Here is a 21,115-nt window from a genome sequence, read left to right on the forward strand (position 1 = left end):
CTGGGCGGCAGAGCGAGACTCCATCTCAAAAACAAAACAAACAAACAAACAAAAAATGGGCCCTAACAATGAAAGGTTTTCATTAATAGAGAGGAATGTTTATGGTACATTATCTACTTACAAGCAAATCTATGATAAAAAAGAAACAAACCAAGCCAAACACCATGGACATATTTCTGAAAAGAGTGACACCTCCTTAAGAAGAGCCTCAGGCAGGTCCTTCAGTGGGTGTTCCAGAAGATTGTTGTCATAGCAAATGACAGCTCCATGCATGCTATTTTCCCTGAAGACCATGCAGTGGGACAAGCTGTGCAGGTGGAAGACAGTGACATCGATGACCCTGACCTCCCTGTGTAGGCCTAGGCTAATGTGTTGTGTGTGTCTTCATTTTTAACAAAAAAGTTAAAAAGTAAAAAATATTTTAAAATGTTAAAAATAGAGACTTACAGAATAAGGATATAAAGAAGGAAATATTTTTGTTCAGCTGTACAATGTACTTGTGTTTTAAGTGTTACAAGAGTCAAAGTTTTAAAAAATTAAAGTTTATAAAGTAAAATTAGTTAGCTAATGTTAATTTATTATTGAAGAAAGAAAAATATTTTTACCACATTTAGTGTGGCCATAGTGTACAGTGTTTATAAAGTCTACAGTAGTGTACAATAATGTCCTAAGCCTCACATTCACTCACCATTCACTCACTGGCTCACCCAGAGCAACTTCCAGTACTGCAGGCTCCATTCATGGTAAGTGCCCTATACAGGTGTATCATTTTTTTTATCTTTTATACCATATTTTTACTGTACCTTTTCTATGTTGAGATATACACATACTTAGCGTTGTGTTACAGTTGCCTACGGCATTCAGCACAGTAACATGCTGTACAGGTTTGTAGCCTGGGAGCAGTAGGCCAGACCACACAGCCTAGGTGTGTAGCAGGCTCTACTGTCTAGGTTTGTGCAAGCACACTCTGTGATGTTTGCACAACCACAAAACCGCCTAATGATGCATTTCTCAAAACACATCCGTGTCATTAAGCGACGCATGACTGTATTTAAAAGTATAATGTGTAGCCAAGAGAAAGATAAATTTCCTTGGAAAACTTAAGAGTAATCATACCAATTATCATTATGGCTTTAAAATTTAAATAAAAATTCTAACTTTCAGTGGTGCCTGAGTGTATAATAAGAACAGTGTCTGTTGGTTTCCAGTACTGTTTTATAAAGAAACAGGGCAGTGAGTCAGTCATATTGACTGATAGATTTCTTGGCTAAGTATCTCCTTACTAGCAAGAGCATGGACTGTCTGCCCCTCCTGCTGCTTCTGAGCATATGCTTCTTGGGAAATAGAATTGGTAATTGCTTGCAATACAAACTAAAACAAAAAACAATAAAATTTATATTTTGTTTTTCCTCCAGTTTCAGATACAAAAATGTCTTCTCAAGATCAATGCTCCAGTCCTTACATAAGGCCATTTGATTTTGCAAAATGTCTTAGTAAATATTTCAGAAACCCTAGATACTCAGGCTATCTTAAATTTAGGGCTGTGTTCCGCTGAGGAGAAAATATATTAATTTGGAAGTATAATTAACATTTTTGTGTCTTTTGTTTCCCCTCCCTAGCATTACAACACCTCCTTGCTTGCCGCTGCAGCAGCAGCAGTTTCAGATGATCAAGACCTCCTACACTCGTCTCGGTTTTTCCCGTATACCTCCTCACAGATGTTTCTTGATCAGTTAAGTGCAGGAGGCAGTACTTCTCTGCCAACCACCAATGGAAGCAGTAGTGGCAGTAACAGCAGCCTGGTTTCTTCCAACAGCCTAAGGGAGAGCCATAGCCACACCGTCACAAACAGGAGCAGCACGGACACGGCATCCATCTTTGGCATCATACCAGACATTATTTCATTGGACTGATTCCCAGGCCCTGCTGCTCCCATCCCCACCCCAGATCAAATGAACTTGGCAGAAAGAAGAGAACTTTGTGCTCTGTTTTACCTTACTCTGTTTAGAAAAGTATACAAGCGTGGTTTTTTTTCCTTTTTTTAGGGAAAAAATTAAAAGAAATGTACAGAGAACAAAACTATATTTTCAGTTTTACTTTTGTATATAAATCTAAGACTGCCTGTGTGATAAAACACTTGTTTAAAAAAAAAAGGAAAGAAAAGAAAAAGAAAAACAAGCACCCACAAACCACCTTCAGTTCATTTTTTTCTGGATTCTGAAGATTTTTCATCGTTTGTCCTATGGTTTTGGTTTTATTTGACTTCAATGGCATTATTTTATTTGCAATAACAGAAAAGGAATTGCATGTATGAAGTTTTCAATCGTGGGCTTTTCTTTGTTGTGGGGAGGGGGTCGGGGGATAGTTTGATTTCCATTTTCTGAAAACGACAGACTTGGATTCTGTTTGTGTGTGCATATTTTATCCAGCCTTAAGTTATAAAGCTCATCTGTCCCGCTGCATTCCCTGTGTATTTTCAGGACATGGCTCGTGGGTGTGTGTGTTCATTGTGTGCGTCTGTATGTATTTTTCTGTCATCACTGTTCCCTCTCCTCCCGAGTGTGCATTCAGTTAATATAATCAGTTGCTTGCTTCTTTCAAAGTGCTTTGAAGGTCTTGAACTCACGTGTGAGCATCTTTATCAACTATCCCAATTGCATGTTCTCCATCACATATTCTCTTATTTGCTCTGTACCCCCTGAGAATATGTTTTAGAGATATTGGAATAAAGCTGTCTGGGTAAGGAGTAGGCTTAGCCGACCTATGAATAATACACTTTAGTCTAGTTCTTTATTCTAAATCTGGATCGCCAGTATTGTGTATTTAAACCAAGTCTGTGAATACCTGCTTTTTTTGGCCACAGAGTAACAAGTTTTCATGTAAGATCTTCATACCAAAGTAGGAAGTAAAAATAGCTTAGAAAGCTCTGTCAGGTGTTTTGTGCAGCTGACAGAGGTAATGTTACATCACCTAAAAAAGAAAGATACACGGTCAGTTATCCTAAAAATAAATTGTTTGGAAAGTACAATGCACCACATTTTTGTAGAAGTCTACTATTTGATAAACAGTTGAAATTCAAGATGTGTTTGACCCTTAGTCATTTTTACTCTTTGGTTCTGAGTATACCTATTTTCTTAGCGTATCTACCTTGTTTATCTGTTTCTTCACCTTTTAACAAGTATGACATAGGAAAGTCATTTTTTTTTTAGAATTCATGGATCAGTCTGATCTACTCTTATTCATAATGGAACATGTAAATATACTGAAAACTGTTTTTCAGGAGAGAAATATGAGTTGGAGGGAAGGAAAAGTGGTTCTACTTATGTTCCAAAATCCTCATCAGAGAAGGTATGATGTTCTCAGGTGTGGAAAATATTTTTTAGTTGATTGAGAATGCAGGTTTAACAGAAAAGATAAGGGGCATAATGACTGCTGGTTTTCCAGACTGGATTTTCCTACCGCAACTGTTAATGTTCTCAGAGTTGATGAGGACCACCTTTGTGTATACACTTGTAGTTTTAAACCTTGCATTGGTAAAAAAATGATCAACTTTAATCCAGGTAGAATTCAAGATGGCTGTACTTCAGTTGTATGATAAAATTAATGGTTCTCATGACTGTGTGGCATCTAAAAATAATGTTTTTATAGCATCTCTCTGCCACTAAATTGTTGACTTGAATTTTGGAAAAAAAAAAGTTGGTGTTGATATGTATATGTGTGTGTGTATATATGTATTTATAAACAAGTGTGTTTGAGTAACAAGTGAGTTTCATAGTCTTCCCCTACGCATGTGTATTCCACACACAAATGGCTGAGTTATAGTCATAAAACAATTTGCAATAAAAAAAAAAAACCAAAACAGATTGTCAGTTAACCAGGAAACAGTTAATGTTTTTTAATGAATCTGGCATTATAGTGAGCAAATGTCGTATTAATTTAGGCTAATTTCTAATAGTACCATAATTTGTGTCTAAATTTCTATTGGGGTAGAAATTACTAAAATTGTGGGGAGTTTTTTCTGATTTTTACATTGCTTTAGGAAACATTTTTACTAATTCAGCTGTCTTAGGTAAAATGAATAGTTTTCTTCCTGTTTTTTTATGTGTCATTGTTAGTGGTCTCAGAATTCTGATCAGTAACTTTGTGTATGATGCTGAATTACAAACCGTTTGAATGATCCAGTTGAAAACGTATCCCTCTACTTTCTTCGGTTGTAGAAAAGGTTAATTTCCCTCAGTGTCCCACATTATACCAACCTGAGAGAAGAACAGGTAATAGGGAGAAATAAACATACGGTGGTTTCAGTGGTTTTGGTCATGTGTCCACAGGAGAAACTAACCATTCAGTTGTCTTAATTTTAGTTCGTTCCACCCTGTGAGGAGTTTGTTTCCATCAGTTGTTGACTTTCCAAAATGTTGCATTAAGTAATAGTTGTCACTCTGTTGGTCTCATGGTCAATATCAATCACACTTTCATGATTTCTACTAATTATTAGTAGAGTCCTGTACTATGTCTATAACTACTAGGTTTAAAGAAAAGCAGATAGTCACTTCATCTCTTTTTTTCTTAGCCTACGCTCACTCCCCAACCCATCCCAACATTGACATGCTATCTGTGGACAAATAGCAGTTCTCAGAATCTAGTCAAGTTGCCATCATCCCCCTTGCCTTGGCCGTTCATAGTAGGTATGCATATGTTTGTTTCTGTACAGTACTGTGTGTGTGTGTATATATATATATATACATCTGTATGCACACATCTTTGATAAAATAGCTATTTGACTAGCAGGGTTAAAGTGGCTTTTAATTACTTCATGAGCGTTATTGGATACATCTTAAAAAAAAAAAAATCTGAACCAGAACCATGCCATACTTGGTTGACTATTTTGAGCATTAAAATTGCTTTACTAATTATTTAGACATTATCACAATTCTGTATCTTTACTGACTTAGGAAAGATTCACGTAAGCTCTGAAAAATCTGATTCCTTGGCAGATTTTCCTTTGAGTCAAGTGTCTGAAATGGAATGAAAACTCTAAATTAATGTGGAAAGAGCATTTTTTTAAACAATTTCAATTTTAAACACATAAAACTTTCAAGATCTTCAGGACTTTTTAAAGCACATTTGAAATTATTTTAGTAAGAATTTTGTTTTATCAATATATGTTGAATTCTGTTTTTTAATTAAATACAAAGCTTAGATTTCAGAAAGAGAGGGAAAATAGCTGGTGGTCCCAGAGTGTGCTGCTGTTAATTGTTTAACAAAGGGGAAAATGTACATAAACAGATAAAGTTACCATAAATTCCATGAACTTAAATCTGTGATTCATTGCCTTAAAACTTTCTCTCTTAGAATTTCCATACCGCATGCCAAACCAGTAAAATGGCTTTTAAAAATGTATAGTAGACAATGTCAGTTTGTATAAAAGTACCAAGTGAAAATATTTATTACATGCATTGGAAAAAAATTGTTTACCTATTGAATGTTACCTGTTTATGTAGAGCTCTTTAGATGTAATAAAAGAAAAGCCTTCAGTTAATTTGTCTTCTGTAAAATAACACTGCTGGATGTTCAAGGGGACAATCCCTATGAGACAAGTGAGAATGGTTTGTGCTTCCAAAGCACCTTTCATCCAGAGATTTCAAAGCATGACAAGTAACTAATTTTCTTGCAGCATGCTTTGAGGTAAGTAATGAATATATAGCCATCATTTCCCTTTCTTGTTGAAATATGGCTAACTCTTTAATAAATCACAGCATCTGTTTAGTATCTGCAGTTTGAATGCTAAGAGCACTGTGGCCTTCTTGTAAACAACACTAGGTGCTAGAGAAACCAGCTGGAATTTCAGGAATGAGCTTGAAACCAGGACCAGGAGTAAGGTAACAGCCCTTCCTCGGGTAGAGGTTTGAATCAAACACTTAACAGGATCTTAGACTCTGGACCACTGAATCCCTTAATGAGCAGGGAGTCCGTGAAGAGGAGCCCCAGGTTCTAATGACCATTCCACACCAACTGTGTGTTTTTGGCAAGTTATATTTCAGATTCCTGTTAGGCAAATGAGATTCATAAAACTTGCTTTAAAACCATACTGGGACTATTCAGTGATAAATATAGAAAAGCTTTGATGGAAAGTACCCTCATTTATTATAGCCAGAACTTGCTCTTCCTGTGCCATCTAAATCATTGGTATCTATCTCCCATCTAATCTTTGGTATTCCAGGTTGGCTGTGCAGGATTTACTTCCTAATGTCCATGACTGGAGCTCAAAAGAACTGTGGGCCTAGGACCTTTGAGCTTTGCCTGAAAGTGACAGCAGTTCTCTCGGCGGGGCCAGCATCTAACCGGCCCTCTGGTGGATTTACCATGAAGGTAATGAAGTTTAAGCACCAGGACCCTTCACTTGTTCTGGTCCTAGGAGCAGCCCCAGAAATTCTGCATTTCTGTTTTTGTATTCTTAAGGCAGCCAAATCTTGTAAACCTCAGACCCCACAAAACATCTGCTCCTACACTGTGCGGACCTGGGCTTCCCAGCCAGATGGTCACAACTTCACCTAGTTGGCATTTGGGCCATTTATTTACCCTCACCCCCACAAAACTCTTTGGCTCCTAGGAATTCCTACTTACTCTCCTTGCAGTTATGCTTGGGGAAATGAGAGTCTCCTTCCTCAGGGCCTTGTTTGGGTCTGAAGCCACACAGCATCGTTGAGACAGTTGCACTAACACTACAACTCTTGTTCCCTGCAGTTTTCCCTGTGCCCGGTGCCTAGTGAAAGATTTGTGTCTTGTACATCCTCCCAAAAGACACATCCCATTTGATTTGGTTTTCTTCTACTTCAGCCACTGTGGTAATACTAGACAAAGCCACAGCCCAGAGAACCCACTTTTGATACATACATGGATGCAAATCTTTGTACTTGAAGCCCTGCACCCCTACCTGTGTTGGTGTGGTACTCCAGCCCTTTTAGGACTGTGCTGGCACTACAAATGATCCAGATTTGACAAGTGAATGGCACCTCTGAATCTCTGGCAGCACCAATCTAGCACCTTCTAGCTGTGTAACTCACTCAAAGCCACTCCAGCTGGATGGACTCCCAGAAAGCCTAGTGCTCCTACTACTGTTTTCCAGGGCTATAGTACCCTGGCCATTGCTGGTTACATCCCCTTATTTCTCTCCGTAAGTCCTGGGGAAGTGGTTTAAGGCTATGACCGGTGTGGGCCACTTGAGCAGACCATCCCGGAACGTCTCTGCCTGTTAACAGAGCCCAGGGAACAGCTCAGAATTCTCACAGCATTGGAAGCCCCCTTCTTGAGCTCTGCAAGGCCAGCGAATTTAGCAGCTCACATCTGGTTTCCTTTGGTGTGGGGTGTAAAGTAGATCACTCTTCCTGCTCTCAACTGATGCTGCCTCATTGTAGCATGTGTTTTCACTCTACACTCTGTGTTTATGAATGAATAGCCTGAGCTATGCTATGTCACTATATCTGTTGAGATGGAAATGAGAATTTGTAAATGGGCCTCTGGCACTGCAAGAATTGTTGTCATAAGTGTTACAGCTTTCTGTTCGTTGCTGCTTCTCAGCTAGCACTGGCTTCATCTTGGAAAATCTTGGAAATATGGAAGATGGTTCTAGCCCCCAAATACAGAGTAAGTCTCTTGGTAGATTGCCCTTAAGTCATCAGCTCAATCCTTACTCAACAGGCTCCATGAGGTAAGAAGTGGGAATCCAGCTTGTGTGGGGGGTGCTTTGAGGAGTGAAGTGATTTGCCCAAAGTCACAGTGGGAAGCAGCAGAGCCAGGACTGGAACCCAGGCCAGACTCCAAACCGCAGGCTCCTTCCATGCTTGAAAGGGCTGGACTCACGGTAGTTAATAAAATTAATACAAATCTTTTATTAAAGATCTACTCATACCATGGCTGAAATCATCTATTATTGTTGCTAGTTAGCCTCTCTTCTATAGTTGGGTAATGTTGTCTTGCCACTGTGTTTGCCATCTCCCCCAAGTGAAAAGAACACTTTTTTAAAAAAAATTAATTGCTCCAAGTTTTCAGGCCCAGGGGAGGCTCTCGCATTCTCCTCCTTCAGTAGTCCCGTCCAGGAAGGGTGATCTTGTGGATAAATTCATCATACTTCACTTTGCCATTGGGTTCGATATCTCCTTCCTTGAAGAGATCATCCACTGCAATAAATCACATTTAATTTTTCAGTTTGGCTTTAGTGTTCCATTATAAAACAGTTTTTTGGGGACTGGAGCTCCCCTAAGGTCTTCCCTGAGCGTGCAGTTGACTATTCCTGTAGAATAGTCAGGAAGTAAACCAGTGAACAGAAAGGGACAACCCACCCCTGCACTCCTGAGACCCTTATTCCATTTTGAGCTAATCGGGCTTTCTGCAGGGGCAGGGAGTAGGGAGGTATACTGGTAAGGATTCGGTCACTGATGCCACCGTGTGCTTTTTTTTTTTAAAACAGTTTCGCTCTTGTTGCCCAGGCTGGAGTGCAGTGGCACAATCTCAGCTCACTGCAACCTCCGCCTCCCAGGTTCAAGCGATTCTCCTGCCTCAGGCTCCCGAGTAGCTGAGCTTACAGGCAAGTGCCACCACGCCCGGCTAATTTTTGTACGCCCGGCTAATTTTTGTATTTTTAGTAGAGACGGGGTTTCACCATGTTGGCCAGGCTGGTCTTGAACTCCTGACCTCAGGTGATCCACCTTCCTCAGGCTCCCAAAGTGCTGGGATTACAGGCATGAGCCACTGTGCCCGGCCCACCCTGTGCTTTTATTTTTATTTTTTCATGAAAATATGACCCCTGTGCATGTATTTCTAGAATCCTTTGGCCTGGAGTTTTTACCTTCCGCAGCTCAGCCTGCAAACAGAGCGAACATCCTCCACAGCCCCAGGCTTTGGCCTGCTCCTCACTTGCCTGCCTTCTCCCCTAAGCCGGTGCTCCTCACCACCTCTGCCCCCACCCCAAGAGAGGACTTAGTGACAAGCACTGTCTGCTACCATCACCTCTAAAAAAAAAAAAAAAATGTTTGGGGGATGGGGTTTTTATGAGAGAAAAATAAATCCAACTCTGTTGAGAGCTCACAGCATACAAAACAAAACTGCCATTGTTCTCCATCACTCCAAAAAAAAAAAAAAAAAAAAAAAATCACTTCATTTGCTTGTTTCTTCTGGTTCTGGATTCCTGGGATAAAATAATAGCTTGTCCCAGGCGTTGGCAAGAGCCATTTCAGCTTGTATTCTCCACAATGGCCTCTTGGGGCCAACCTACCCTGGCTCCTGGCTCTTAGCCCGTCCTCATCTCACTGCCCTGTGTCAACTTCCCAGGCCTGGACACCTTCCACACACACACCTTGGTCAGTTAGAAAATATCCTGTGATTCTCTGCTTAACTATCCTTCTCGAAAGTATAATCACCGTGCCTTGGCCTAAGCTGATAGTAGTTCTGGGTATTTATTGGGAGAATGTTGAGGACAGTATAATTCATCTCATTTTGTGGAGAAGGTTCCACAATCAGCCAGGTGGCTAAAACCATCCTGGGGGATAGGCCAACATCAGCTCCAGGGCCAGTCACTGCAGCCTCTTCCCATCTGGGCGAGGGACAGCACTTAGCCAGGTGCCAAGTCTGAGGACGCCTGAGTAGAACAGCCTTTCACTCCATCTCACGTCAAAGACCCACAGAAAGCCAAAGTGCTAAAGTCAGCCCGTCCCAGGCCTCAGGAGAAGGCTTCACCCACAGCCATTCCAAGGATGCTTTTTAAACTGAAAATTGTCTTTTGATCACCCAGAAAAAAAAAGGATTCCTGCTGCTGGTATCAATCTTCCCATCTCCCGTGGCAAGTAGGAGGGAAATCGGTGTCCCTGCTTGTCTGGAACACAGCAGTTTCTGTGAAACAGTCCTCTGCTGGTTATTAGAGATGTATGTGAGTCTGGGGGCCATGGCATTGCTTAGGACAGAGATCATTAACCACAAAAAGAAGGCCCTGCTCCCTCTGCTGACTCCACCTGCTGTCTAGAGGGCCGGGCAGTGTCCTGGGGGGAGTCTGGGAGGGAAGGATGACCCATGTCTTCCCTATCCATGTGAAAACAGCCACGAGAGGTGAGCCTGGAAAAGCTGGGTATGGAGACCCAGCCTGCTGTTGGGCGATTATTTATTTATTTATGGAAATAAAGTCTCATTCTGTCACCCAAGCTGGAGTGTAGTGGCGCAAGCTCGGCTCACTGCAACCTCTGCCTCCCGGATTCAAGCGATTCTCCTGCCTCAGCCTCCCGAGTAGCTGGGGCTACAGGCGCCCGCCACCACGCCTGGCTAATTTTTGTATGTCAGGCAATTTTTAAACTCTCTGCACTGTGCCTTAATGGCGGTAGCTAAAATCTGAGCAGAGTGATTTGTAGAGTGGCAGCTCAGAGGGACCTGAGGGGTCACCTACTGTACCCTCATTTCCAGCAAGGAAAGCGAGGTGGGAGAAAGGAGACTCGCCTGAGGTCTCCCGGCACCCAGGATTCAAACCACAACCTCAAACCCCTCCTCCAGTGGTTTACTGTGATTTAACCGGAGACGGAAAGTCCGTCATATTGAAGCCTCTTTCCAGCACCCACTTGTGGCCAAGCCCAGCTCTCCTATCCAAACCACAGGCAAGCAGGGCAGCCTAACTAGAAACCTCAGGCTCTAAGGTCGGGGTCCCTGGCCTCGGGCAGAGGCAGAGCTGGCTGGCTGGCTGCTGCGAACATGGCAGGGCTAGGCAGGAGGGTCCGCAGGCTGGAAGAACAAAGGCTGTAAATGGCCTGGCGTGGGGATCCCCTTGACAGTGTACAAAGGGCTTTCCTAGAAGACCCCAGGCCTCGTCCTGCTCTGAGGCTGTCGTCCTGCTCTGAGGCAGGACAGCCTGCTAGGCTGCAGGAAGGTGCAAGGCAAAGACCCCTTCTCATGGGGCTCTGGAACCAGGAACCCTGCCTGTCTCGGCAGTTCTCCAACTGTCCTGGCAAAGTTCCCCGTGGAGCCCCTTTCTGGAAGAGCTTAGAGCAGCCTGAGTTGGAAAGGGAGCAAAGCAGCACCTCAATTTGGAAACTCGACCTCAGCAGCAACTGCAGAGACTGCTGTGATGGGAAGAAGGGCAGGGATGTCTAGACCTGCCTTCACTCCTGCGCCGCTGCTTGGGAGCCGCTCACTCCCCCTGCTTCTTTATCAGTAGAAGCAGGCATTTGTGCTCCCAGGGGTGTCATGCACTAGATGAAGCCCCACAGAGAGAGCTTGAACACGGGGAGACCAGACTGCACGCTCCAGCTGCCCTGCCCTGTGGGATCCTAGCTGGGTTTCCCCTAGGCTGTCCCTTCACCCTGGCAGACTTTTCCCTGCACCCTTCCAGCCCCTCTGGTTCTTCCCCAGGCTCCAGTCCAGCACCCACCTAGTGTGGCATCTGCTCACAGTCTCCTGCGCGCGCATCAACAGAGGTGGTCTGTACCACCCTGGTGGCATCAGCTAGGCTTTGGTGCCCTCCTTCCAACTCCCTAACCCCCTCCGACTGTTGGGAGACAGGACCCAGGCTGTTACCTTCCTTGTGGGTGAGCTTCTCCCCCAGACTCGTGAGTTTTGACCGCAGGTCGGACGCCATGATGTAACCTTTCTTCTCCTTGTCCGCCATCAACATGGCTAGAAGAATTTCTTTCCTTGGGTCTTCTTGTTTTATTTGCATGTGCATAATGGTCAGAAAAGTGGAGAAATCCAGGTCTCCATTTCCGTCTAGGAAACCCGCAAACACAGCAGAGTGAGCAGAGGGAAAAAGACTCTTAGGAAGCCAGCTGGCCTCCTGCTGGACCTGCACAGCTGGTTCAAGGTCAACTGACCAGGGAACGCCAGGATGTGGCAGTGGTCACAGTGAAGAGGATGCATCCCCTCCCACCGAATTCCCACGACGGGCCCCTCACTGGACTGGACATTCTTCATTTCAGCAACGTCCTCAGTGACGATGCTTATCATCACCCCAAAGCTCAAGAAAGTGGGTTCCCATCCACAGATGGAGGACTGGGCTCCTCTGCTCCCTTCTAGCGCTTCCCTCCTGCCCTGAACTGGAGGGAAACAGGTCCATGTGTGCATTCCACCTTTGACAGCCACCACAGTACATCTACCAGGATGGATCAGCACCCCCACCTGGGGCCTCAAGCCTCAGTCCCAGGCTGGGCTGCTCACCTGCCTTCCCCTCACTGCAGTCTCCATCTCAGCCCCTCCTCCACGGGCCCTGGCTGGGATGTAACTGCAGGAAATCAAAACTTCCCCGGACTACAACTTCCTGTTTGGAGGGGACAGAAATCAAGGAAACCACCACCCCTTTGGAGCTGGACATGGGGGATCTCAGGTATGAGACCACTGAGCAACCCACCGCCAGGCTGCAGGCCTCCAGAGGCCCACCTGGGCCCAGCGTGGCCTGCCCCAGGGCGGGCTCCCAGCGCAACTGCAGGCATCCTCTAGTGGGGCCTCTGGTAACCCTAGCAGCTGGTGGTGACCCCCCTGAGATGAGGAAGCTGGTGACCTGAGACTGAGCAGCAGCCTATGGGCTCTGGGTCAAGTGCTATTCCCAGCGGACGCCCTTCCCCTGCGCCAGTCCCTCCTTCCTGAGTGTCCAGCCCCCAATGCAAACAGCAACCCCAGGCTCTGAAACTACTTTTTTTCTTAGAAAAAAAAAAACAAAACAAAACATAAAACTTGTTTCTGATTATGAAAAGCTGTATATGTTCTCATTGTTGAAAATACAGGAAACAACAATAAAAGGAATAAAAATCACCCATAATCCCATTACCAGAGAGAACCACTTGGTAACATCTTGGATGGGTTTTCTTTCAGCATTTTTTTTTCTAGCAATAGTTTTTCTAAAAACTATTGCAGTTTTTAGGTCAGTCTTTGATATCAGAAGAATTGGGTACTAATCCTGATGCCATCATTGGCTCAAGAACTTAATGGCTGTAAACCTTGATCTTTGCTTATAAAATGGAGTTAGGAGAAAGCTGGGCGCAGTGGCTCAGGCCTCTAACCCCAGCACTTTGGGAGGCCGAGGCAGGCAGATCACCTGAGGTCAGGAGTTCGAGACCAGCCTGGCCAACATGGCAAAACCCCATCTCTACTAAAAATGCAAAAATTAGCTAGGCATGGTGGCAGGCACCTGTAATCCCAGCTACTTGGGAGGCTGAGGCAGGAGAATCACTTGAACCTGGGAGGCAGAGGTTGCAGTGAGCTGAGATCTCACCACTGCACTTCAGCTTCTCAGTGACCGAGAAGCTGTCCCCCCTCAAAAAAAAAAAAAAAAAAAAAAAGGTTAGGAGAATGCCTACTTCATAGGGTTTTTGGAGCTAAGCACATGACAAATACTCAACAAAGGGAAATGTTTCTATAAAACAACATGGGATCGCTGTCAGCACGATTTTTCTCTGGGTTTGATAAGTCTGTTGGAACGCCTAGATCCCGAGGTCTGTGAGATGGGGTATCACTGGTTGCTATGAGGATTCCAGGAAGCCCAAGTGAGGTACGGCACTCCTGGTCTGGGGCTGCCACAGCTGGGTCCCCAGGAGGCCTCCCTGCCACCTGCCCCTCAAACTGCTGAGCTTTTCACACCTCTACTGTCTGCACCCACCTGCTGGGCCCCTCCCCTCTCCCCGTTGTTCCCACCACCACTCACCTATCCCGTGGGTCTGCAGGTGCCGCTGCACCTCCCCTGGCGTTGGGCTGGCCCCCAGGCACCTCATGGCCACCATGAGGTCGGTGGCTTTTATCTTCCCCCTCTGCTGCTTGTCATACAGGGAGAAGCATTCCTTGTACTCTGCACATGGCCCAGAGGGAGGGTCAGCAGCGTCTGGTCACTTTCTGCCCATGCCGCCCTCCCCGTCCTTAGTCTCTTCTCCCTCTTTTCCCCTTCCTTTTGCCTACTCCCTCCATCCCTCTCTCCCCTCCCAAGGGTGCTAGATACAGCAAATGAAAATACAGGACTGCCAAGTTAAACTGAATTCAGATAAACACTGAATATACTTTTATTGTATGCCCCAAATTTTGCATAGGACATATACTTCTATTGGAAAAGTATTTGTTGTTTGTCTGAAATTCTAATTTAACTGGGTGTCCTGTATTTTATCTGGCTCCCCTTCCCTTTCTCCCTACTCCCTCCCTTCCTTCTCCCTCCCGCTCCCCGCCAACCCACAGGACTGGAACTCCCAGGACAGTGCCCCTCCAGGGCCCACAGGGGAGAGCAGGAACCCACAGCAAGGTGTCCAGACCCCCAGGGGACCTCTGCAAACACAACTTTTCTGGACAATGGGAATAATAACGCCTCAGGATTACTGTGAGAGCCAGAAATCCCAAGAGGCCTGCCAGAGAGTGGCCTTCATATGATGATATTATCATCATCATCAGAGCTGGGGCATTTCTGAGCCTATTGCCCCTGCCCTGGCCTCCAGGCTGCTGAACCCTCAAGCTGTCCTTGGACTCGGGCCCTGGTCCTGTTCTTAGAGACTTCAAAGGGTCCTGCTGGGAAATTCTCCCAGGGTCTGAAGCCCTTTCTCCTTCGGTACTTGGTGGAGGTGGAAGGCAGCCGGAGCTAAGGCTCCCCTAAACCCACAGACTCCCAGCCTGACACAGCCATCCCACGGGCTCCCGGCCCTGGGAGGCCCAGGAAGGCCAGCTGGGAGTTCAGGAAAAGTCCCTGGACCGCACTGACTGAGCATCTGATTTAGGGGTAGGTGGGGCTGCCATCAGGACAGGGAGATTCTCGTCCAGCCCAGACGAGGCACGCCTGTAGGTGGAGCCGTGGAAACACAGTGGCCTGGCGCTGGCCCTCCCAGGCTGGGGCTCAGGGCTCTGTTCTCTCTCCTGCTTCTCACACCACCCAGGTAGGTCCTCAGAGGCCTGGACAATAATAGCCCCTTAGCTGATGACAGCAACAATGACAATTCACGTTGCTGAGCACTCCACCCCCAGGCCCTCGCTTTATCCCCACAACCCTGTGATGCACCCCCTCATATTCCCACATGCGGATAGGACATTGAGGGCTGGAACACTGAGAGCCTGGCTGTGGGCAGCTCTGCCCACCAGGCCACACTGCCTTCGGTTCCAGGGCAGACACCACTGAGTGCAGCAGGGTGAGGGAGAGGATGCAGAAGGAGCCCCCCAAATCCCCAGCACAGACCAGGGGTCCCTTCATATTCCCTAATGAAGGCACTCAGGCCTCCCTGGTAGGATTTCAGGGGGGTCACTAAAGACAGGCAGATCGCCATGTACCATTTAGAGACAAATTCGCGGCCTTTGTGGAGAGACTGAGAGGAAAGCCCCAGCCCCGCACAACTGCCCTTTCAGAACATTCCAGAGCCTGAGCTTCCGAAGGGGCAAACCAAAATCAGGACCAGGTGGCAGGGGCCGAAAAGGCCCAGGGGAAGCAGGGCCAGAGCCTGGCCTAAGACCCCAGCTTTGGTTCCCATAAAACCCAGTTGCCTGCAAGAGGGCCCAGTGCCAGAGGGGACAATGCCATCACCTCACGTCAGGGGGACAGAGAGAGGGCTGCCCCAATCACAGAGCTTAACCTTAGCACTACAGGGGGTACCCCTGGGGACCTCTCATGGCTACCTTCACCTTGTCTTTCTGTCTGGGTTTGCCCTTGGGTGAGGGTGGGCTCAAGGCCCACTGCTCTCCCTGCCTGACCTGTGCTGGAAGGTGCTCATCACACCCTTGGGGTCCAGAATCAGCCTGGATCTGCAGATGGGGGCACTTCACTACTCCCCGACAAGCCCTGTCAGTCATTGGGGGCCTGGTGGTCCTTGCCAGCAGCAGGGCCAGGGCTCAAATAGAGGCCCACCTCCTCACAAACCTTCACATCAGATACGTGCTGTCTCCCTGCCTCAGACGCCTTTAAAGACCTGGAAGGCCACATCTGAACTTTGCATTCCTGCACTGGAACAAGACAACACGGTGCTGGAGACCCAGCTGGGCTTCCCGCTGGCCCCTTCCTCCACCATCTCTTCACTCTCCCTCCTCACCTCCTGGTTCTCCTTCCTGCTTTTTCTCCTGCCAGGTCGGCCCTCTAAGATACTAGCACATATATTTCACCACGTTCCCCTCCCTCGATGGTGACCCCCCGTGAGGAAGGGATTTTCATCTTTGAGTTCACTGTTGTATGTAGCTCTAGTGCCTGGAACGGGGCTGGCACAAAGAAGGGACACAAACATTTGTTGAATGAAAGGATTAATTGGGTTAAATGAATTGGATTAAAAATCCCCTGTAAGTCTTCTCTTTGAAAATGCAAATCCCCCAGGACAAGAAAGAGACCTGTGCAAGGCCTAGGATAACACCAGCTGTGCTGGATGTTTAACCACCAGCTCTGATCATAAATGTACTTGTGTCCTCTGCACTGTACAAACATAAAGGATGTGTAGCACACAATTTACAAATAATACAGAAATGTACACTATCCTTTATTATAAATTCCATCTAGGGCTGGGTGCAGTGGCTCACGCCTGTAATCCCAGCACTTTGGGAGGGCGAGACAGGAGTATCGCTTGGGCCCAGGAGTTCGAGACCAGCCCGGACAATATAGTAAGACCTCATGTCTACAAAATATTTACCAATGTTTTGTGTGTGGTGGTGCATGCCTGTAGTCCCAGCTACTCAGGAGACAGAGGTGGGAGAATCCCTTGAGTCTGGGTGGTGAAGGTTGAAATGAGCGGAGATCATGCCATTGCACAGAGCAAGACTCTGTCTCAAATAAATAAATTCTATCTAGCCACTTGATTACCACAAATGAGTTTTGCCAACTTTTTTTTTTTTTTTTTTTGAGAGAGTTTTGCTCTTGTTGCCCAGGCTAGAGTGCAATGGCACAATTTCAGCTCACTGCAGCCTCCACCTCCCAGGTTCAAGTGATTCTCCTGCCTCAGCCTCCCAAGAAGCTGGGATTATAGGCATGTGCCACCATGACCGGCTTTTTTTTTTTTTTTTGAGACAGAGTCTCGCTTTTGTCGCCCAGGCTGGAGTGTAGTGGCTCAATCTCGGTTCACTGCAACCTCCGCCTCCTGGGTTCAAGTGATTCTCCTGCCTCAGCCTCCTGAGTAGCTGGAATTACAGGTGCCTGCCACCACACCAGGCTAATTTTTGTACTTTTAGTAGAGATAGGGTTTCACCATGTTGGCCAGGCTGGTCTCAAACTCCTGACCTCAGGTGATCTGCCTCCCTCGGTCTCTCAAAGTGCTGGGATTACAGGCATGAGCCACTGCACCTGGCCAGTTTTGTATTTTCAGTAGAGATGGGGTTTCACCATGTTGGCCAGGCTGGTTTCAAACCCCTGACATCAGGTGATCCACCTGCCTCGGCCTCCCAAAGTGCTGGGATTACAGACGTGAGCCACTGCACTCGGCCCAAGTTTTGCCAACTCTTATATCCATTGCCAACCTATAGTTTTGATTCAACCATGATTTGACAAATGAAGCTGCGCGCCAATGAGTGCGATTCTTTTTCCAATGAATCCAGGTCATTAAACCTGATGTGATCTACTGTTAAACTATTTCTCACCCTTTTACCAAATACATTCATTAAATTGAAACTTCTTTCAAATCTCCATCTCCACTGATCACAATAGGGCTGTCTTTTTAACTTTTTGTACAGATAGATGTAGGGATTGAAACACTGTTTGATCCTACATTATTTAATAATGGCTGGCTTTAACATCCTGCTTGCAAAATTCCTAAAACTATGGCTCTTGCTAGCTGTAGTGAGCCAGCCCCAGCCCACATGTGGGTGACACCTGGCTGTGCCTGGCCCAGCGTCCAGCATGTAACTGACATTATTCCCCTCTGTCCGTGGCTCACAGCAGCCTGGTAAGGTGGCATATACTACTTCATAGGTGAGAAAACCGAGGCTCAAGGGTGATTAGGCTTCAGGTCTGCTGCCCCCAAAGCCCCTGTTCTTCCCACTTCGCTAGGACACCCCATCCAGTCTTTCACACACTCATTAAACACTGGGGCCACTTTCTTGGTGTCAGATACTGGGATACAAAGAGAATTTACCTTCTTCCCTTCTGGGAGCTTTGGCTATCCCAGGAGGGAGGGTCAGTGAGCCTCAAAACCAGGCATGGGTGGGAGGATGCTGAGGCTGAAGGCTGGACTCCAGCCCTCAGTCCACCATTCATTATCACCGTTAGACCTGGACAAGAGGGCGCTGCCCCGGGCCCTGTGCTTTAAAAGTCTCTGCTCCTGCCCTGGCCCTCCTCTTGGGATAAAGAGTTCCAGGGTTCTACGTGGAGGTGCCCGCCTGGAGCTCACAATTCCTGCCCCTCTAGACCAAGCTCGGAATACCCAGAACTCTGGAACTCCTGCCCAGGTAACCCTAACCCCACTTGGCTGGGCTCTCAGGACCCTACCCTGGATCACAAGGGCCCAAGGTGCCTGTAATTTTATCTCCAGTGGTCAGCGAAGGACTCACTGAGAAGGCGATGTTTCAGCAAAGACCTGGAGGAATGGGACGCCTCGGGGGACTCTCAGGCCCATTGACGTCCACTGTTGGGACAGGTTTCAGGGTCACAACCTCAAGCAGCAGCTGGCTGTGCCTCCCGGGCTTCTCCTGCCAGGTGCAGGGGGGCTGCAGCCATGAGGCTCCCCTGGCTCAGGTCTGGGCCCCCAAGTTCTTTGTAACCCAACTCTTTGCTCTTGGCCTTCTGGAAATAGAACCCTGCACGGTGTGAAACTGAAGCTTGGTCGAGGGCTGGCAGAGTAGGGGACCCAGGGAATAAAGTGCTCACGCCCAAACCAGGCTTGATGCCAGGGCAAAGGGGGCTCAGTGGACCCTCCATTTTACAGATAGGGAGACTGAGGCGCAGAGAGTAGATGCATCCTGCCAGAGAGTGCAGACCTGGCCTCTGTTCTGTCTCAATTACAAAGCCCCTCCTCTTTCCCTGCTGCCAGCCATACCTTTAATGGTCTCTCTCTCCATCCCCAGTCCCCTCAGTCCCCAAATCCAACTGGTCAGGTTCTGGAGGGAAACCTAGTGAGCTCTGTCTTAGCGCCCTGGCTTGTAAGTCACACTGACAAGTATAAAGCCACATGTCTATTTTGGAGGCTTACTCCCAACCACCACCCCGCCAACGGCAGCCTCCCCGCAGCTCTTGGCCCTGGGTGGGCCCAGCTCTCCCCCAGCCACCTTCCTTCCCACCAAGAAAACATGAGCAGAGCAAATTGCCTAATGAGGCCCATATTTTGCTGAGTTGCTAATCAAAGAACAAACCCAACCTACCATTAATTTGGTCTTGGGAAAGAAACTTGGCCTGCAGCAGAGAAAGGAAAACAGTCAGGGGAGGGCTCCACCTGAGGTTCACGCCCCCAGCCCTGGCCAGGCCGACACAGACCCTCACACTCACCATTCTGGGGCCTCGGCTGCTACCCGTGGGCTTGCTGCTCCCAGAACCGCGTTCAGTTCCCTTTTCTCCAGCCTCAAGTCTAAAGTCTGCCAAGCTGGGTGGAGGCCCGGGTAATAAATGCTCGGCTGCCATGGAGACCGGGCCCGACGCCACCAGGGTCAGATTCCGGCTTCCTGAGCACAGCTCATGACCCGCCACCTGGGCAGGTTGGATTTTTGAGGAAATGGGGCTGCAGAAGCTCATGACCCGCCACCTGGGCAGGTTGGATTTTTGAGGAAATGGGGCTGCAGAAGCCTCTCCCTGGGCTCAGAGTCTGCCTCCAGAAGCCGAAGCAAAGGGACAAATGCCAGTGTTTCTTCCTGGGAGCCCTGGACTCCAGGAAGGGGTCTTCTCTCTCTCTCCTGGGACTCGGCGGGGATGCCGTCAAGCCCCTACTAGAGCTGGGCACTTTACACCCCGGGTCGTATTGAAGGCTCCTCACACACCATCTTGTAGGAGGAAGGGAACCCTTCCAAGACGGCCCAACTCAGAGATGGGCACCGGGGCCCGCAGGCTTGGGGCTCGGTATTGCAGGGATACAAGCTTCGGTGCTCTCAGGCTGGGATTCAGTCCTCCCCGTCTGCTGACTTGCTGAGTGACTGGCGAATCATTCTACCTCAGTCTGTGCCTCAGTTACCTCACCAGCTGAATTACAGGGCAGCTGGCAAAATCAAGTGGCCAGCGCACAGCCGGTTCCCAGCCTGTGCCAGTTCAGTTCCCACCTTCTGAGGACTTTAAGGGTGGTGGAGGGGCCTGAGCCGGGTCTCCAGCCCCACCGCAGGCTCCTCGCGGGCTTGGAGTGAGGCCTCTTAGTGCCGGTTACCCTGGCCAGGAAGGCTCCCCTTTTCTTCCTTCCCTTCCTCTCTCCACCCTCAGCCCCACCCCTTCCGCAGAAGCTGCTGACGCTCCCAAGTCTTCAGGAGTTCGTGCTGCTCCCCTCCCCCACAAAGGAGGAAATGGGGGCAGGGTGTGAGGCTTCCCCAGCTTCTTCCCCTTGAGATCCCATTTCCCTGTTTGGGGCGTGAGGCTTTTGTCCACAGCTGAGTCTATGAGGCTCTACAAGTAGGTGTGGCTGCACAGGTGTGCCCTACACAAAGGCCCCCAGCCCAGGTGCGAGTGGTTGCTGGCCAGGGGCTGCACTGCCAATAGGAAGGGGGGCATTGTGCCACTTTGCACACAGGCGCATAGACGGGAGGCGCTGCCTGTGCCCCACTCTCCCCTCCCCGCTCCTTTCCTGACCGCCTCTGTGTGGAAAGTGTGCTTTTCCCCCAAATCACATCCCCAGAATCGCTTTACACCTGTTTCTAGACCCAGAGAATTTTAGCTGGGGACTCCCACTCCTCCCTGTCAGAGTTTGAGGCTCCCCCTCCCAAACCCCGTGGCAGGGATAAGAAGAGGGAAGGCTGCCTCTGTGCAGAGGATGGAGAGAAGGACATCAAGGAAAGTCACTTGGGACTCTGGAAGCCTGAAGGCAGCCAGGCCAACACGCTTCCTCTGAATCCCCTTGCCTGTGGGAAGGGGCTCCAGAAGAGATGAGGTGCCTCCTTGGAGTTAGGCCAGTGTGTGCTGGGGTGCCCCGGCCAACTCCCTCCTTATGTGTGTAGGTGTCTCTAGGGGGTGACGCACAGATGGAAAACACCAGCGTGGGGCAATGGCTGCGTGAGGGTTCATGATACAGCAACTCACCATGCTATAGGGCAC

The 21,115-nt window shown here is 47.9% G+C and overlaps 2 protein-coding genes across 10 annotated transcripts in view; one reads left to right on the plus strand and one right to left on the minus strand.

Moving 5' to 3' along the window:
* PIAS1 (protein inhibitor of activated STAT 1) overlaps positions 1 to 5,539 on the plus strand; it is a 220,401-nt gene extending 214,862 nt beyond the window's left edge. For all 5 annotated transcript variants that reach the window (XM_055362712.2, XM_019010734.4, XM_055362714.2 and 2 more), the window contains exon 14: positions 1,620 to 5,539. In XM_055362712.2, coding sequence (XP_055218687.1) covers positions 1,620 to 1,913 — 294 coding nt within the window. In that variant the 3' untranslated portion in view covers positions 1,914 to 5,539. The remainder of the gene's footprint in view (positions 1 to 1,619) is intronic.
* CALML4 (calmodulin like 4) lies at positions 4,783 to 21,111 on the minus strand. 5 transcript variants are annotated; one of them, XM_063698649.1, is made up of 6 exons: positions 19,629 to 19,887; positions 19,376 to 19,573; positions 19,252 to 19,282; positions 13,667 to 13,807; positions 11,551 to 11,739; positions 4,783 to 8,177 (listed from the first exon to the last, which is right to left on the minus strand). In XM_063698649.1, exons 2-6 carry the CDS (start codon positions 19,505 to 19,507, stop codon positions 8,080 to 8,082), a joined length of 591 nt encoding a protein of 196 aa, XP_063554719.1. In that variant the 5' UTR covers positions 19,508 to 19,573; positions 19,629 to 19,887; the 3' UTR covers positions 4,783 to 8,079. The 5 variants fall into 5 exon arrangements, with proteins under 5 accessions (XP_063554719.1, XP_004056430.2, XP_004056431.2 ...); XM_004056382.5 differs by having other exon boundaries at positions 19,376 to 21,111; XM_004056383.5 differs by lacking the exon at positions 13,667 to 13,807 and having other exon boundaries at positions 19,376 to 21,111.
* Between the last annotated feature and the right edge of the window lie 4 nt (positions 21,112 to 21,115).

Source organism: Gorilla gorilla, chromosome 16 (assembly GCF_029281585.2).
Source record: "Gorilla gorilla gorilla isolate KB3781 chromosome 16, NHGRI_mGorGor1-v2.1_pri, whole genome shotgun sequence".
Lineage (NCBI taxonomy): Eukaryota > Metazoa > Chordata > Mammalia > Primates > Hominidae > Gorilla > Gorilla gorilla.

Coding starts and splice junctions, on each gene's coding strand:
- CALML4 (XM_004056382.5), bottom strand. CDS start 19,618: ATGAGCTTCTGCAGCCCCATTTCCTCAAAAATCCAACCTGCCCAGGTG. Junction 19,283..19,375: donor GCAGCCGAGGCCCCAGAATG/GTGAGTGTGAGG, acceptor TCTCTGCTGCAG/GCCAAGTTTCTTTCCCAAGA. Junction 13,808..19,251: donor TTCCCAAGACCAAATTAATG/GTAGGTTGGGTT, acceptor GGCCATGTGCAG/AGTACAAGGAATGCTTCTCC.